Source organism: Neolamprologus multifasciatus, chromosome 11 (assembly GCF_963576455.1).
Source record: "Neolamprologus multifasciatus chromosome 11, fNeoMul1.2, whole genome shotgun sequence".
Classification (NCBI taxonomy): domain Eukaryota; kingdom Metazoa; phylum Chordata; class Actinopteri; order Cichliformes; family Cichlidae; genus Neolamprologus; species Neolamprologus multifasciatus.
The window spans coordinates 32,855,817-32,875,041 of NC_140449.1; the positions used below are offsets into that span (position 1 = coordinate 32,855,817).

General features: G+C 40.4%; 1 protein-coding gene across 3 annotated transcripts in view; it reads right to left on the bottom strand.

Moving 5' to 3' along the window:
- The window catches only part of rgl2 (ral guanine nucleotide dissociation stimulator-like 2), a 38,753-nt gene that overhangs the window by 5,267 nt on the left and 14,261 nt on the right, over nucleotides 1–19,225 (bottom strand). For all 3 annotated transcript variants that reach the window (XM_085178295.1, XM_085178294.1, XM_085178297.1), the window contains 15 exons: nucleotides 18,133–18,180; nucleotides 17,575–17,658; nucleotides 17,286–17,452; nucleotides 15,366–15,422; nucleotides 13,173–13,369; nucleotides 12,592–12,701; nucleotides 11,149–11,364; nucleotides 9,877–9,980; nucleotides 7,047–7,131; nucleotides 2,905–2,964; nucleotides 1,887–1,973; nucleotides 1,765–1,797; nucleotides 1,275–1,396; nucleotides 1,071–1,157; nucleotides 20–113 (listed from right to left, as the gene is read on the bottom strand). In XM_085178295.1, the coding sequence (XP_085034421.1) occupies nucleotides 20–113; nucleotides 1,071–1,157; nucleotides 1,275–1,396; nucleotides 1,765–1,797; nucleotides 1,887–1,973; nucleotides 2,905–2,964; nucleotides 7,047–7,131; nucleotides 9,877–9,980; nucleotides 11,149–11,364; nucleotides 12,592–12,701; nucleotides 13,173–13,369; nucleotides 15,366–15,422; nucleotides 17,286–17,452; nucleotides 17,575–17,658; nucleotides 18,133–18,180 (1,551 nt within the window). The remainder of the gene's footprint in view (nucleotides 1–19; nucleotides 114–1,070; nucleotides 1,158–1,274; nucleotides 1,397–1,764; nucleotides 1,798–1,886; nucleotides 1,974–2,904; nucleotides 2,965–7,046; nucleotides 7,132–9,876; nucleotides 9,981–11,148; nucleotides 11,365–12,591; nucleotides 12,702–13,172; nucleotides 13,370–15,365; nucleotides 15,423–17,285; nucleotides 17,453–17,574; nucleotides 17,659–18,132; nucleotides 18,181–19,225) is intronic.

Sequence of the window (19,225 nt, forward strand, 5' to 3'; positions counted from 1 at the left end):
CTGTTGTTGAGTGACTTACCTTTGTGAGCTTTGAAAGCAGGTTATTGACGGGTGAGTGAAAGTCAAAGAAGCTGTCACTGTCACCAGCCAGGCTGGTTCGGGAGGTGCTTAGACTGGAAATGCATGAAAACACACAACAATCTGAGAAACTTGTCAGGGAAACTGGTTAATTTGTTACAAATTTGCAATAAAGTTTTTACACTAAAGTTAAACAGTTAAAATCTAAATTTTTAAGCAGCACAAGCTTAAAGGCTCAAATTTGTTTCTATGAAAATTATTAAAAAACTTAAACCACCGTGACCTTAGGTCCAAAGAGATATTAGCTTAAGTTGAAATAGGTCTGTACTTTTATTTAGTACCAGCTTATTCCACAAGATGGTGGAGTGAGTTCATGCAACATTAATTTAACCAGATTAGTCATTAAATTATTATTTAGAATGACGGTCTGATAAAACATAAATCTTCTTGAAGAAAGATAAGATAAGATAAGATAAGATAAGATAAGATAAGATAAGATAAGATAAGATAGCTCTTTATTGTCATTGCACAGTCATACATAGTACAGTAGTACAATGAAATTGGAAAACTGTCCTACGTCGGCACTACATATAACACAACACGACACAAACGACACAACACAGTATATTAACTTAGTAATAAAAAAAGAAGAAGAAGTGTATGTGTATTGCACACTGTTATTATTGCACATTAATTATTATTGCACCTGAAATGAAGGCAGGACTAAAAAGAAATATCAAAAATTTAACATGAGCACTTTTTTAATGGCTAAAATCCTGCCCCCCAGTGGTAAAAGTGGATAATTACAAAAAGTATCATAAAACCTAAAAAATATCTGTAACCAATCCAGGGCTCTGGTTTGTTGCCCATGTAGTGAGAAATATTTTTTAACGCTTCTTTACTGCTGTGGTCACCAACTGACGAGTCGAGAAGCCAAAATCTGCTTCCCATTAAAATTCTATATCCTAAACTGTATATGTGGTATTGCATATATATACTTATATTTAGTGTTATATGTTTATGAATGAGTCAGTGAGCTCTGCTTAGCTTACTCTGGACACTGTGTGATAACGACAGCTGGGGGATGACCGCGAGGACTCGGGTCGCCGGGTGCTTCGATTTCATTGGACAGCCTATAACTGAAAAATTAAGGACAGCTTGATCATTCTTCATCCATCAACACGTGCTGCAGCAGCTGTCTTTAAAATAATGAATTCATTCATGGTTGTCTCGACTGTAACCAAATGGATACACACCTTTCCTCTTCCCTCAGAGTAGGCACGCTGTTATACCACTGCACGAAGGCCTCGTCAGCAGTGAAAACACAGTTTTTGCAGGAAGATTGCAGGAGCCGGATTTGAGCTAAAACCTCAAATTCCTGTTAACAAAGAGCCGTATCACCACAGAGTTTCACAACAAAAAAAACCCAACCCGTGTTAGCTGTTCTCTTATTACTGTGCCAGCTTTTTTTCATCTGTATCAGAAGCACCTCTCAGCACCCTACACTTAATCATTTCCTCCCTCAGATATTATGTTACAGCTCCCTCTTACACACTCTTTTCTTACTTACACTAGCAGCTTATGTTAATGCTGCAAAAAGTGGAGCTCGCTCTGTTCAAAACTGCTTCGTATCAGGGCATCAGCTTAACCAAATGCAGAATGTCTCTTATCATAAGCATTAAAACAGATCACGTATTCAACTTTGAACCTTTTATCTCTCAAACTGATGTGTATTGCGGCACTTACTCTTCTCCTTTTGTCAAAGTTGATGTAGCCATTCTGCAAAGGAGTGACAGAATCTGTTATGTCAGCTCAAGAATTGTAAAACAAAAAGTCCAGGGGACGTGACAGAGATGAAATCAACTTACATCCAGCCTGTCTTTGACTGCCGTGTCCAGCATGGTGAGGTCGGTGAGGAAGATACCCAGGTAGGGCACGGTGCCCTGCGCGTTGGACTGTGCAAGAAATAAAAGAAAGGGTTTCATCGGTTTCCTCAGAGGTTTCTACTCACAATGTAAAGAGCCCACACAGCGAAGGATTTCAGAGCTGCCGCCTGCAGCTATTTTTCAAACGGTGGCTTGGGATTTAGCTCATCACACACGTACACAAAGACAACAGCTCGCTGTTCCACTTTGCTGCTGCGTGCTGGTCGATCGCCCTCACGACCCTCTATTAAACCAATGAAACAACCCCCGCTCAACAGTGTTGGTGTCTGAATGCAGAGTTTAACTTGTGTTAACCTATCAGGAAAGTACTTTAAACACCCCCCCCAAAAAAAACGTTGCCTACTCGCACATTAGTGACATGCTAAAACCACGCTCTGCAGTACATACGCTGCTGCGCGCGTGTCATTCTGTAAGCCCTCAAACTTCATCTAAAACGGTGTCTCTGTCTTTTATAATGCTCATGACACGGTTGCAGGGTCTTACATCATTTTTCACATTTTTCCAAGGTCTACCATAAAGGACGGTGGGGCTGTACAACCCCTCAGGCTAAAATGTTTGGTATGTACCCCAGATGTGCGCTGCAAAGTTAGTGAAAATTGTTGTCTTTTATGTGCGTGCAGATCTGAGGTTTCGCCTCGGCAGAAGACCATAAGGTCATTTTAAAGGACTCCTCTGCTGCTGCAGCTATGAGGAAAGTCTTGATGATGTAATCCCAAATTTATTTGACACTCCACTGAGGGTTATTTAAGTCAAACTGTGGACGAAAGCTAAGAGCGGCACACTTGAGGGATTTAAGTAGAGTCCCCCAACAACAATCTCTTTTTAAGGTTGTTAAGGGAGTTCATTATCACACAAACAACTCAACCTGTTTTTAACCAAGTATTCTTCCACTGTCAGATGTTTAATCTCCACAACAAGTTTTGACAGTGTTTCCAGTTACCTTGTTAAGGTATCTGTTGTTGAGCCTGTTGTCCAGGTTGGCAAACTTTGACGTGCCCTCCTGCAAGAAAAAAAACCCAGAGGGAAATCAACCTGGATTAGTAGAACGTAATCAATTCTCCTCCTCTACTTTCAGAACAACAAAAATGCTTACAGTGACAACTGTATTGTACTGTATCGCATTTGGTCAACAATAAAAGTACATGTTACACCCAAAGAGATGGAAATGCCAGCAGAGGCCACTGGTGTCTGCCATTAGAGGGACACCAAACTAGCACTTATTTGCACTTACAGTTGCTTAAAACTGAACACAAAATAAAAGCTCTTGATTTTGAGAGCTGACATAATTTGTATTTGTGAGTTTGTCAGAGACGTTTTTGCTGACAAAAGGCTGAAAATGCAAAACAGTGAACTTGAAGATGATAAAACTCCCTGAGGTCAGGCCTTAGACATGCCATACATTGTTAAAATAGATGTTATCTAACTTGGTTTATAATGTACAACAAATTGCATATTATTAACATTATTAGATATTAATTGTATAAAAGATTATTACACTGAGACAGTACGACAAATCTAATGGTGGGTTATTTAAATAAAAAAAGGTAAATTTACAAAGAAAAAAGAGATTTTATCTGATATTAATTTAATAAATGTTCATTTTTTGTAAAGGATTTCTAATGAACCCCATTCCATCACCAATGCTTCTGGCTGCTGTGTAATATATGCCTGTGTTAGCCAACCTAATTACATTATAAATTCCAATCTGATGTAATAAAGAAATCCCTGAATCACCACACAATTAGACGCATCTGGAGTTTCAAGGGATGCTGCTGCAGCCTGGGCCTTGTTGGAAGAAAAAAAAACATACTGGTGTTGATGAGCTGATCAGGTTTTAGTGTCAGGTAATGTTAGCTTGTGGTATTTCTATTCCACTGCCAGCCTCTACAACGAGACAAAGTTGATCCAACCTTTTAAAATCAAGCAATGCGGTTGGTCTTAATTAAAATATGCAGGTTTAATTGTGGAATTTCTAAAGATTTTTTTCTGGAATAATTCCTCTACCATGGTAGAATGTTTAGTAATGTACTTTTTCCATTTCCACCAACATTTATAGTAGGGGTGCAACAATACTCGTATCGATATTGAACCGTTCGATACAGTGCTTTCGGTTCAGTACGCGTATGTATCGAACAATACAAATTTTGAAATTTATTTTATCAACTTTCCTTTGGACGATGCTGTCTGTGTTGAGCGCTCAGTGGATCTGCGCTCGACAGTGCAGCCTAGGCGGAGTAATCGAACGCAGATTCACTGAGCGCTGGGCAAGCTAGCAGACAGAAGTTAAGCTCTCGTTGCAACATGGCAAATTGAACCTCCCCCACCCTCATTCAGGCGTTTGGAACTATTTTGGTTTTCATGTGACGTATGACCCTGAAGGTAAGCTCGTCATGGACAAAAGTAAAACAGTATGTTGGATGTGCCAGCAATGCTCAATTACATTGGTGGGAACTAGTGTGTTAGCGCAGTTAGCTCGTTAAGGTGTTGACGCTGTCCAGCCCCACGCACCGGGCGATCCGCAGTAGCTCGTTAACGGAGATTTGCCGTGTTGTGGCGTTAACTCATTTCAGATTAACGCTGACATCACTAGTGGGAACACAACGAATATGACTGCACATTTACTCCGACATCATCCTAGTGCAAAGACAAGTGGAAGCAGACAAAAACAACAAGCACGCATGCTACAAACTTTACCCGAGTCATTTAGACAGCCGTTAGCACATGATTCTCCTTATGGGGACCTGATATGTTTAATATGCTGCTGAGAATATAGCCCAGAAGAAGCGGATAGTAGAGCTTTTATTTTGGAAAGAGCCATTTCTCTGTAATAAACTCTCTTTTTCAAAGATGAGTGATTCCTCAATCAGATAGATTTTTTTTATTACTTTGTTGTTTCAGCAACATTAAATTTAAAAAATGTACTTTTGAGTTAAAATATATATTTATAATTTTAATAAATGACAAATTAAAAAGGCATGAACATTTTTTTGTATCGAAAAAATATCAAACCGTGACACCAAAGTATCGAACCAAACCGTGAATTTTGTGTATCGTTGCACCCCTAATTTATAGGTATATCCAATGTTTATCTGTGAAAATGTCTCACATTTTATCTTTACTTGCAATGCTTGCAAGTAAAGACTTTTATTTACCACTAAATTAGATACTGTAAAACCTAATTCTGTCATGATTAATTTTCAGGTAACCTAAGCACACATTAAAATCCTTTTCACGACATTAATAAGAAAGTTAGAAGCGTTCAGTCAAAAGATCTGTCATGAAAACTTAGCATCACGGAAGAGAAACAGTCAAAACTTGCCATAAACATCATAATAAAGCGGTATTACTGTCAAATGTTTCTGTGACAGTTTTGTGAATAATTTATTTCTCCTAACGTTCAGTTTAGTCTTTTATTAGACTGAATCATTCATCTTACACCCTGCCTGCTGGTTGTAGTCATTTTTAGACAAGCTGTGAGATGAAGAGGAGCAAGTTACTGTGAGGGAGGGAAAAAAAATCAAAGGGCAACAGTAGGCAGTGGTGTTTTTCTGACATCAAAGCTCAGAGTGAAGCTTTAGAAATGAAAGAAAATGTTTGGATGAATTCCTTTGGGGGTATCGTGGGTAAAATCAGAGCTAATGCAAAGCCACTGATGCTCGCGCGGCACCATTATAGAAAATCAAAACATTGCTAATTCTGCCAATTTCCCAAACTCGCTGACGCGGTGCAAACTAAATATAATGCATCTTCAAATGGGTGTTTCACAGTGAAAACGCTGACAGAATAAGGGCACTTGTACTAATGAAGATTACACTGTTTTCTGGCCTGCGTAGCAGTCGTCTTCCTCTGTGGATGGTTAGGCTGTGGTTTAGTCTGTGCGAATATGAATTCAATAAATGTGATGACAGATGACAGGCGCATTAATAAATGTCTCGTACCACCAGCATGTGAAATAGCAAAGTGACCACATGGTTTTACAGAGCTGCTGTTTGAGCATTAACAGACATCGGTGCAGTCAGTGCATGCTGTGTTTAGCAAAGACTGTATATAAAGGACGGACTGAAAACAAAGCCAACTGAAAACCTGCATTATTTTCACGGCCAACGGACGGCAACTCCTCTTTTTGCATAAAGAAATGATCATTTATGATATCTCAAAATAACAAGAAACTACTGTGTGAGCGTACATGTAAGCTTGGATACTTTGACAGGTGACCCAACACCCGTTAAAGTGTCCAGATACATCCTGCAGCCAGCCTGTGTCTGCTAGGTCTCTCAACTAGAGTCACTGAGCTACACCTCCCTGCTGTGTTTGCACTGATGGTGCCTTTTAAAGCTTTTAATGGATTATCAGAAACATCCTGTTTGATTCTTATGTTAGAAAAAAAGGAATATTAGATACTGGGAGAGTACTACCCAAATGAATTAGCTCATACATAATATAGCAGATTTAAATAATGTGATGATATCGAGTAAAGTCCCCAAACAGGCTCTGTTATATAAGCCATGCACCTACAGCATACTTTCAAAATCAATGTTTTTGGAGTGATAAAGGAATAGGGAAAAGAGTCCTTGGAAGTTGTTTTTTTTAGCAAGACAGTACAAAGATAAGACATAAAAGCGTCTAACGGTAGCCAAGAGCAGCACAGGTCTGAGTAAAAATAGCCTTGAAACGAGTCCAAGTCGTTACAAAACAGTTGCTGAAATCTGACTCTAAACCAAGACCGCTGCAACACAACAGCCCCGTCACTGAGGGCTCAAAGCGGCAGCTTTCCAGCATAAGATGCTGCTTCCAGCTAGTTTCATCATTAATCAACACGTACAGTGAAATGACAAGATGTCTAGAACACACGCCATCCGTGTTTGATGATTTCACTTTTTACTTGCTGGTTTCGTGATGTGTCGTGACCCAAGTAGAAAGCAGCCTCGGTGTGCCATAAATAAAATATCAAATCTCTCACTGAATCTGCTTTCTTCGCACAGTATAATGTAACTGATGTCATCATTTGATCCTGTTTTTACCTCAGCTAACTTTGAAGACATACAGTCCACTATCATTACAGCCTTAATCCCCGCCACTTACCTCCTTCAGGAGTTCTCTGGTCTGTGAATAGTTGTCCTTGTCTGAGAAGAGTTCTGACAGTTCCTCATATTTCCTCAACGCCTCTCTGTAAAGCAACCAGATCAGCAAGATAAGACTGATTTGTAGTCTTATATTATTTAGTCTACTAAAATATAATGAAGATCATTTGTGCTTGAGCTTGAATGACATTAGCCAGGCACAGATTTAGTGTTATTGTATTGCATGATGAGATAATATAAAAGGTTTTTTTTAAAAGACAATATCACAGAAAGAGACACTTGAGGTAATTTAGAAATGGAGTTAACATCTAGTTTGAACAGCAGGCAGTTATATCCCAGAAAACTAAGAATAACTGATGCTATAAAATAATATTAAAACAGCGATGGTGCAGTGTGTGCAATATGAAGTTTTAGTTTAATAAAACTTTTTAAAATTATAAATAAAAAAGCAGAAAAATAAACATTTCTATAAACTAAAACAGCTTCTAAAAACACTGTTTCTCTGACTATATATCTGGATCATTAGGGGGTCCATTGTCCCTCTTGGGGGGACACTCCCATAGGGCTTAAATCTGGGACTTGGATGAGAGGTGAAATGTCTTCAAGCAACTTAAAGAAGTCCAGACGCTTTCCTTTCCAAGTTCCTTAGCCTTCTCTAAATATGGTTGTTTTTGTAGTATGTATATAAAATTAGATATTTTGTAGTCTTTGCCTGTTTTTTCAATGAATAAGAATTCTTACAAAAAATGCTTTAATTATTTAGCAAAGTAACACATCAGCTGTCCATTTGATTCCAACTCCTAAACCAGTTTCCCGCCTGCACTGCAGGCCTGAACGTTTCTCAGCAGTACCTGATCTGACTCAGCTGACTCAGACATTCAACAGTTTAACCCGCCTGGTCCCTGTGAGCATGTGGGAGTCTTTGGCTGTGTCCCATTTCAGGGTCTGCATGCTTGAAGTACGCGCACTACGCGCACTACGCGCACTACGCGCACTACGCGTACTACGTACGGTGCGTACTATAAGTACGAGAAGTGCGGAAGTGAGAGGCTTGTGAAATGGGACGGTATATGCTTCGTCGCGCTGTTCAGGTTGCCTAGCAACCATGATACTAACCGCGAGACACGTTACATACAGCTTTGTTTGACAGAAATGAAGGAGAAAATTGTTTTGTTGGTCATTCATTTTTGTCATGACATCACTTTGATTAGTTGAGTATCTGAGGCTGAGACCACAGGACTGTAAAACATGATTCAAGGGCTTCATTTCTGTACTGAACAGTCATTTAAGATTAGCTAGTAAATAATAATTAGTTAACGTTGTTCATGAGACTAAAGTCATCTCACTATGGTAATGTAAATATATATATATATATATATATATATATATATATATAATCTATATCACTGACTTTCAGCTTGTTGTGTTTGTGGATATATGACTGACTTTAATTATCCATAAAATCATCAGATTCTCTGTAAGATTAAGGTCGACTATATGTATATTTAGAAGTAGAGGCTTTAAAACCAAGTTAATGCTGAAAGTACAAACATCACTAATGTTACATAACTTTGCCGACATGTGGCCAACAGCAATGTTTTAATGTTCTTCATTATTAAACATTCGCAGCATGAATTAAGTGACGTCATATTCAGTACTTACTTTTGACAGTTCACTCTTGGCCGCTCCCTTCTGCCGTATTTTGCGGCAAAATTATCCACACCCACCACCGCGCTATGAATTGTGGGATATATGGGACCACAAAGCGTGCACCGGACCACACTTGATATTTGGGGAAATTGACGGCGCATTTGGAGTATGCATTTGAAGTACACTTCAAATTGGGACAGCCGTCGTCGCTTGGCGGTGATGTAATCGCACTTAAAATGCGTACTTCAAGCGTGCAGACCCTGAAATGGGACACAGCGTTTGTCTCCTCCAGCTCGGCATTATTCCTATCCAAAGCCGAACTGATTTTCAAGAGGGGCATGTCTAATTATCGAGAATGTGGAACACCTTTGTTTCTCTCAGGTTCAAGAAGCTGCAGCCTGATACCTGAGACAGCACTGGTGCCATTCCTCGATTACCATAAAGAGCCTTGTTTACCCATACTAATTCAGTATTGTCTACTGCACTGTACACCAGAAAGGACTTAAAACTGGTGATACTGTTTTAAGTATTACAATCCAGATGTATGTCCGACTTTAAGATTTAGTGCACAAAACTTATCCAATTATTTTTTATTTTCTATTATTAATGAAAAAGATAATAAAAATGAAAGAATGCACAATATTCCTTTCTTATTTTGCACCTCAGACCCCTAATATACGATGTATAAGCATGATTTTATATTCTGATATTTATAAATACATTTAAGGAGAGGTGGTTCAGCATCTGACAGGGATGCCTTCTGGATGCCTTCTGGTGTTTTGAGTAAGTTCAGCTGGGAGGAAACCTCAGGGTAGACCCAGGACATGATGGAGAGATTACATTCTTGGGAATGCCTCTGTGTCCACCCAGAGGAGATGGAAGAAGAGGTTGGAGAGAGGGAGGTCTGAGTATTTCAACTTAGACTACAGCCCCCCATAACCCAGACACAGACAGAAAATGGATGGTTGGATGGATGGATATACTTAAATAAACTAATATTTGAGACCAGCTGTTCATGCTGCTGCTCCAATACTTAACATGAACCTGTTTAGAATGATCACCATGCCTTTAAATGCCCTCGTTTCGAGCTGTAATCCTGCACTTTTCCTCTCTTAGATTGTTTTCCACATATTTGATTATAAAGCCTCTGCACTAAAACAGAGAGTACTGCAGCCTCAGACCTGTCGGTGTCCTGCCACGTCTTCCTCAGCCGGTGGATGGGGTTACTCTTGAGGGCAGACACGATAGCGTACAGCGAGGAGAAGTTCTTCCTGGCTCGACATGCCTGTTGAAAGAACGCACAAAGACAAATACCACCGTTTGCATCTCGTGGTATAGTGTAACTGAGAACACCTGCGGATGTGGGTCTATTGAGTATATTGAGTTACGCTGTCATCTTGATGTGCTGAATAATGGATGCTGCTAAAGGGGTTTGTCTCATAACAAACAAACACCAGGTTTCCAGCAAACCAGAGGAAAAAAGGGAGAATTAAAGCTGGAGGCCATAGCAGACAGGGACGCGATATGTTTTGTGCTTGTGTGTGTTCGAGCAGAGCTTGTCATTGCTGCAGGCAATTTAATATTTTAAAGAAGCTGAGTGATCTGCACGGTAACTCTAACACCGCTACAGATTTCACTTAATCCACATTTTCTCTTTCACAGTAAGCAGATGCAAACGTTTCCCATTGCCCAGAGGTCGTGCATCACATCGTTTCACTCAGCGCTGGTGTTACTGGAAGAGCTCATTTCCTACCCTATCTGCTCCTCGTGTACAGAAACGCACACCAGGAGCACTTAACACTTACATGCAGTCAAGAAAAATGCAGGTTTTGAAAATTATCTCATTTGATCTTGAGGTAAACATATATTTTTGTTTGGAGTTGCTGGAATATGGAAAATGGAAAACAGAAAAGAACATTTCTTTGGCTGTGTAATGATTTTGCACCGTTTCTCAAATATCCTGTTCATATCAGTGAAACACAGCTTAAAAAACACCCAAAAAACAACTTATGGGTTCGATTTTCTGGGTTTGCTTTCTAACTCATTTATCTGTGAGGGGAATTTACCCTGAAAACAATATTAACTCTGCATTGCATTCTCAAAAAAACGCGCCAGAGTATTTTTTGTTATTTGTTCCTCGTTGATGGAGAGACTGACATAACGTGTGGTGCTCACAGCTATGGATTAATATAAAAGTATAACCAGAATCCTAGCAACTGTGACTTTGCCATGATTTGTGCAGAGTCAGAGCTGAGCATACGATTACAGTTAGAGGATTACTGGGGGATTTAAAGCAGGCTTGAGGTTTTTGGATGCCTTGAAACTCCAAGTGGAATACAGTTAATCATTTAATTTCACAGAGACCTCGATTTTTTATTGAGACTTATTGAGATTGATACAAAATATGTGTTTGTTGCATTGAATTTGATATATTGTGACTTCATTCTACTGACCTCTGCCACGCTGATCCATTTCTCCAGCAGTCGGGCTCTCTGCTGGCTCCGCAGTTTTGTCGGCCAGAGGCAGGATGCTAAAACGGCATTGGCCAACTTGTTGAACTGACGCACAGTGGCACGGACTGACCAACAAACTCCTTCCCTCCCCTTCTTGTCCCTCTGAGACCACAACGATCCGAGGCAGTGGTATGGGACCAGACGGACAAAAAGCTCCTGAAAGAGGTGAGAATTACAACTATAACTAAGATCTGTAAAAACTGCTTACAAATCATTGATTTACTGAACTCAGAGGTCATCCTAGTTAAATTTCCTTATGACAGTGGTTCCCAAACTTTTTTCGCTGGGCCCCCCTTTGTTTTACAGAAAAATGTTCGCGCCCCCCCCACGCACACGCACACACACACGCACGCACAACACGTCCTCCAACCACACACACCCATATTTTGCTCCATTGCGGTTTATTTCACACCTCAAACATTTAGTAAACAATTAAGCAAATACAAGTAATCTGCAGGTAGTAAGAAAATAAACTAGTAACTCTTTTACGCTACGTCCACACCTACACGGGTATTTTTGAAAACGCAGCTGTTTCGTCCACACGTAAACGGCGTTTCGAATCAGCGAAAACGGTGGCTTAGAATGAAGTTGGTTTGGAAACATATTCAGCTATGCTTCATCTCCTGCTTTGCGTTTCTGTAGGCGCCCCGTGCTAGCAGTGTCCAAGTGTTGATTTTTTTTTGTTGTTTTTTTTTTTCCCCTTTTCATGCCACGCCCCCCCTGCAATGGCTCTGCACCCCCCCTAGGGGGCGGGCCCCACACTTTGGGAAGGTCTGCCTTATGAAAACATTTGAGATTCTGAGAGTGGGACACTTCGCTTTCTCTTACTTCTGCCTATTTTAATCAAACTGCTGTTTCGACAACAGTAACAAAGTGAAAAAGTATCAATACAAAAAACAGGATTAAGACAATAAAAAGCAGATTGAACTCAAACTGGAAGCACATGATTAGTAAATGTTTGAAACGATCACATAAGTCTCCAGGGACTTAATGGGCGATCGTGGCTCAAGAGTTGGGAGTTCGCCTTGTAATCGGAAGGTTGCCGGTTCGAGCCCCGGCTCGGACAGTCTTGGTCGTTGTGTCCTTGGGCAAGACACTTCACCTACCGCCTGCTGGTGATGGCCAGAGGGGCCGATGGCGCAATATGGCAGCCTCGCTTCTGTCAGTCTGCCCCAGGGCAGCTGTGGCTACAACTGTAGCTGCCTCCACCAGTGTGTGAATGGGTGGATGACTGGGTGTGTAAAGCGCCTCGGGGTCCCTAGGGGGGACTAGTAAAAGCGCTATATATATACAGGCCATTTACCATTTAAGGAGTGCAGTGTTTTACATTTTGTTGCCGCAGGTCATTACTTAGAAAGTGTTCTGTCTTCAGGGTAAACTCACCGTCTCTATCATGGTGAGCTGCTCGGCAATCAGCGCTCCAGAGAATCCAAGGATGCTGGTAGGTTCAAACTTGGAGGCATCAGGAGGAGGGCTGGTGAAACTGGTTTGATCTGCAAATAGTGACACCGATCAAGTAAATGTGCATCAGATTGTTCAGAGCTGTGGTGACTATGGGAGAAATAAGCAGCTGAAATGGGGGTTGTGTTGAAAATTAGCACAAAACTGAAAGGAGTAATTGTTACTGTTTGTTTTAATTACTTTCTGAATCTTAGCGTTGGGATAGGTATGTCAGCATTGCTTTGATTTAATAGTTGTTGAGATCTTTCACTGTCAAATCAGATGGACAAAGCAGTGACTAAAACCTTTAGTTTTCATAATAATGTTCAGGATATCTGGGAAAAATGATGCTATGTTCAGAGAAAATAATTTTAGGTGAAAATAGTCACGACAAATCCAGATTGTATATATTTCCTTTCTTGCAGTCTCCATTTGATTTAAAGTGAGAATAAATATATATTTCTTGATGACCTCACTGAACAAGGTCATAACACTGTCATTTAAATCCCAGTTAAAACACAGACCTTTATGGGTATCTGGGAGCAGGGCTTTCTCGCTGAGCTCCTCGGCTATCCTGAGGAAGCGAGCGCGGAGATCAGCAGCAGATGAGGAGTCATGAGGGAGGAGGGGAGCCAAGCGTAGCAAGCGAGAGGGGTCCCCCAAACTCTTAAAGTCTTCAGGATACTCTGACAGCCACGTGCTGAACACTGTACACACTGCTCTGTAGGGATAGAGGCATGGAGGTAAGGATGGGAGGAATTAAAGAAATGAAAGGGGAACGACTCGAGAGGCTGGTGCAAGAACGTAAAAGAAATAACACATTTTCTGCCTTGCAACTGAAAAGACTAATCCTCGGATTTATTCTAGTGTTTGCTAAGATTGCATGTGATATGTGACCTGTCTGCCTGTGCTGGATGACGGACTGAGATTGGAATCGATTGGATATATTGATATTTTTCAACACATCTAAGAAGTTTCCAATAAATCACCCTCTTCAGGCGTTTAGACAAGAATAGCAGATTAGACATGAGCCTAGTGGACCCGAAAGGGTCAAGAGTTTAGTTTGAAGGACAAGTCTGCTTAGAAGAAGTAAGTCTGCCTAGAGCTGGGCGATATATCGAGTTTTTAAAAAATATCGATATATTTTTATACGAGATATAAGATATGGCAATATCCTTTATATCGATATAGTCTATGTTACGTTATAACTATACTTGTGGAGCCGCAAGTTTGCGTCTCTTTCATTCACTTTCATCTTTACGCAACATTACTCGACCTCGCCCCTCCTTCACTGAACACAACTCCCCCTCCTCCCCCATCGCTTCACCTGCAGGAAGCGACAAGATGGACACGGCAAATCTCCGTTAACGAGTTACTGCGCATCGCCCCGTGCGTGGGGCTGGACGCCGTCAACGTGTTAGCTAGCTAACCACGCTAACGAGCTAACCACGCTAACGAGCTAACCACGCTAACGCCATGCAGCCCAGAGGCGCTGCACAGCCTAAAATCCTTTCATTTTCTCAAAAGTTGACAGCGCGCCTTATGTATGAATTCTGGTTGTGCTTGATGGCCGCGAACCGATTTTATGTGGTACACGGCGCTCAGCAATCTGTCAAAAATGTTTTAGTACGACTTTGGTAAGCTACGGTGCTGCACCGCTTGATGGATTGTCGGAGCATTACGGCTACCGAGGAGCCTCGCGGAGTGATACGTACTGTGCTTCAACGTAATATTACCCTACTGTGTATAAGGACCATAAATGGCACCTGTTAAGAGACGTGGTTATGAAGAGGATTTCAAACTCAATGCTGTCAGTCACGCAGTAGAAGTTGGGAACAGAGCAGCTGTGAAATCTGTCTTTGTTACTATGCTCTGCGTCTTTTAGTTTACATTTTGACTGCCCAATTGTGAGCTTTTTGTTATGCACAAAAACAACATTGTTTTCTTTTATTTATGGAGCATTATTATTTAATAAATGCTCATAATTTATTTTTGAGTAAATTTTATGTACATCTATGCTCTATGTTAATAAAAGTGCCTGTGTGACATCTGGGACACAGCTTTGACTAAGAACTCTCTTTTTGTTCTTACTTTATGGCTTTAAAAAAAATATCGAGATATATATCTTATATCGCCGTCCAGGTAAAAAATATCGAGATATGAATTTTGGGTCATATCGCCCAGCCCTAAGTCTGCCAGTGGTACCGAGCACCTCTGCAAAGAAAGACGCTACAGTTATCATAAAACTGGCTGGAATTCACCAAGCAGGCACTTACGAGACAGTCTTCAATAAACAAGCTTGACTGGAGCATACCTTATACAAGCTTTATGGAAAATTCAAAACACTTTTGGATTTCAGTTCATTAGTGTATCCTTGTAAAACGGACATTTAGCAACAATTCTCAGATTTTACAGCTTGTTTTCCTTTACTCACTCTCTGCAGAAAGAGATTTATACCCCAGAAATAGCTTTTAACTACTCTTTGTTTTGTGCTCACGCTGATTTTAATAGCAGCAGCTGTTGAAATGATGTGTAACATGAAAGTTTCTGTTTCAGTTTTTGAAAACACCTTGCCTGGTAAAAATAATATTCCCCTTTAAAAAAAAAAGAATGAAAGAAAGAAGCAAAACCGTTTGCAGCAGTTGTTGTTACGGCATGCAGATACTAAAGTAACTCAAGCACTCGAAAAGATTTTGGTTAGCTATTCAAAAACTCACTTGTTAAAAGATTGTCTTATCTGACTTCTCTCGCTGTCCCCGGGTGGGTTCTCCAGCCTGTGAACAAAAAACGAAAAAATCATAAAGCAGAAAAAGAAAACCAGCTTGAAAGCATCATTCGGCTTCAGATAGCTGCATCTGCTGTATCATAAATAGCACTTCAGTTTTCCGCTGGTTTTATATATGACTTATTTTTCCAAAGATATTTTTTCGCAAAGGCTTTGGTGTTTACATTCCTGCTGATTCTCTCACTCTCTTTCCTGTTGCATCTTTGGAAAATTTTAGGTGTATCACATATAAACTTCCTTTATTTGGTGGAAGGAAATTCCACAAGCAGTTTTCTTTTTTTGCTGATTAATGTTTCTAAGAAGAAGAACTAAGCTGCAGCTATTTTAAATCAGCACACAGGTGCTTCCTGCTATGTGAAATGTCTTTAACTTTACAAGTATTTTAGAAATCCCTGTTTAAAAACGGCTTGAAGACGAATTGCAAAGCCACAATAACACCTGTGTATCTTGAGAAAACTAGGTGTATAGTTTTGGATCATAAGCAATGAACTGAACTTTATTCTTTAGCTTCTTATTTAGCAGTGGCTAATAGGAAATGAGGCTCACAGGCTGTGTTGATCTTGAAAAATCTTAACAACTAACCAATGGATTTCCATGACAAGACCTACCAGGATGAATCTGAATGACTGTTAGTTTCCTGGCTTTGTTTTTAGTGTCATCTGTGTCAAAACCTTCATTTTCCAGTAAAAAACTCTACAGGATGGATTGGTTTCTGCTTTCTATTAGTATCCATGTATCCTGTCAACCAATCATATTTGTGCTGGCAAGGGAAAAGTCAATGTGGAGAATCTGAAAAGCTATGATGACTGGCTTTTTATTTGGCTTTAAAAAGTTGTCAACAGTTAGTTAGCAGAAAACAAGCATCAGATATCTGTTACCTGGATATCCACCAGATAACAGCTCCATAGTTATCTCTGGAGGGACTGTAATCATTTGGTAACACATGACTTTTCATCTGACACAATCGTCAGGTCAAAGTTAAACTCCAATATGTTTGTGTTTAGTAAGGGTTTGAAACTCTCTAAAACTAGGATACAGGTCATACTTTTTTTTTTTTGGAGAGGATGATTCAATGATCATCCTCAATGATTCATTGAGCGATCGTGGCTCAAGAGTTGGGAGTTCGCCTTGTAATCGGAAGGTTGCCGGTTCGAGCCCCGGCTCGGACAGTCTCAATCGTTGTGTCCTTGGGCAAGACACTTCACCTACCGCCTACTGGTGTTGGCCAGAAGGGCCGATGGCGCGTTATGGCTCGCTTCTGTCAGTCTGCCCCAGGGCAGCTGTGGCTACAACTGTAGCTTGCCTCCACCAGTGTGTGAATGGGTGGATGACTGGGTGTGTAAAGCGCTTTGGGGTCCCTAGGGGGGACTAGTAAAAGCGCTATACAAATACAGGCCATTTACCACATATGCGTGCTAAAAGAAGAAACCTCCAGCAGAGATACATATATGTTGTTATTAACAATAAGTATACAAAAACATCTATACCATGAAAATATACAACATGCAATTAAAAACATGCAATAGAACATGATGTTTTAACATTTAACATTTTCAGTGTGATAAGAATCAAAGCGTACTATGCCTCTATGTTGTCTAATGTAAAAAAGTTGAATTTAATTTGCTTCTACAGTTTAACAAGTACGCCGTCGCTCTAAAACCCAGTGGAAGTGAGCTCCCACTGGCCAGGATCAGCCTGAAATGTTGCTGCTTCAAAACCAGCCAACCAGAATACCGACAGCTGCCGTAGCCGCTGTGCTTCACGTGCATCAGGAGCTGCTATACGGTTTCTTTGATCTTCCTGCCTTTTAAATTCTTTTTCATTTTAATGATCACAGCTAAAAGTCTCCTACCTGTCACTGAGGATGTCCAGCACTCTCCCCGTGGTGGTGAAGGATCGATAGGTGGACAGAAAGATGGTGATGAAGGAGGAGTCGCCCATACAAAACGAGTGGAGGAGGTGGAGCACCAACTTCTCTTCTGTGCCTGCTTTCACACACTGGGATTTGGAAACTGTGGACTGGAAGAAGACGGGAAAGAAATGAGATCAAAAGCGAGGAAAAAAGAAAGAGACAATGTTACTGCAACCCCCACGAACCTGTCATCTCAAATCGTTTAACCAGTCAGTCACGTTAAACTTACCATTGGACTGTTGGGTCCACCGTGGTGCGGCTTGACAGTAACTGTGTAGATCACCCCATCCTCCTCCTCCTCCACCACAGTGGGCTGTAGAGCAAAGACAGACAGTAAAGACGCTGTTTATATGAAGATTGCTGCTTATGACTAATGCATACTTTGAAGTTTTTAAAATATATTTAATAATGAGCGGCAGAAATTGTTGTTAAACCATTAACTGAAATGAACAGACGTACATAATCAGACAGTTTAATTTTTAAAAAATGGAGATAAAATCTTTATGTTTATCTTATCTTTATGGTTATTGTGTTCCTTTATGCAACAACAACAGTGTGTGAAATCACGCTTGTTTGAACCAGTGCAAGAAACAGTCCAAATTCAGCAAGCTGCAAACGCAATTCAACCAAAGAATTTCTTTTGTATTCCACTTTGGCTAATTTGCAACTCAGATTGGACATGAAACAACCCAGTTTAACCTCAGGGACAGTCCCTGACACAGTCACCCTACTTTATACTGGTACTAGCTCACAGGCTGTGAATCCCCATGCAATGTGAAACCCTTACCAAATCTAGAGGACAGTACCAGGTAGTCTTCATCGGAGAGGGCTCCGCCTGAGAAAGAGAGACACACAAGAGTCAAAACAAAATCACATGTCTTAGCTATTTTATTAGAGAATAAAAAAAAATTGACCAAACTGAGAGTAAAACACGTGTAATCTACTTTGTTCTCCTTAAAACGATGAAGCACAATCAAAAATACACCAGGCTGCAAAGGTAGTTCAACCCAGAATTAATTTTAGCCTAATTTGCAGCTGTTGGGAAAAGTCACGCAGCGCTGCTTCCAAACATCTTTCCCTGGACTGGGACACATGCACAATAATGACAGGCTCATCTGAATAATCCAAAGTCTGTTGTGCCCCATACACTAAATGTGTCTATATCAAATTGTGCAAAGCATTAAAATGTTGAACCAAGAGTTTTTTTCCAACCAACAGCGTGTCTGCCACAGAAAGACAGAAACATTCCTAATAGAAATAACAGAATAAGACAGAGCTTGCAAACAAAAAACACTTGGCACCATTGCTGCATACTTATTAACTACATATTGACACAAACAGTTCTTGGATAGTAGGATCCTGCAGCCATGTCATGTTGCAGACAATGCATGACTCACATAACATTTTTAGAGAGACAGGAGAAGAAGTCTGAGACATGCGGTGACACTTCAGAGACATTTTAATACTGTCAAAACAGCCGGAGAGATAAAAGGGAGATGACCTTTGATTGCAAAGAGCTGTTTTAAATGCATGTGTGACTCTGCAGATTAAAAGAGTATTTCTATGTCATTTAACCTAACACAGCTGCTCAACTGCAACATTAGTTAATGCAAATACTTGCACTGGAGATTAAACATTTTGCAATAAAAGAAACACGTCTGATTTTGGAAAACACTGCTCAAGTTTGAATGAGGGTTTCAATGAGGTGTTTTAGCTTTTCTATACAACAGCGGTCCCCAACCCCCGGGCCTCGGACCGGTACCGGTCCGTGAGTCGTTTGGTACTGTGTATAGTTTTCAGGGTTTTTATCGGTTTTCAGCGTTATTTTGTCATCGTTTTTATCATTAACTGGGTTTTCCTGGGTCTTTTCACGTGTGTTA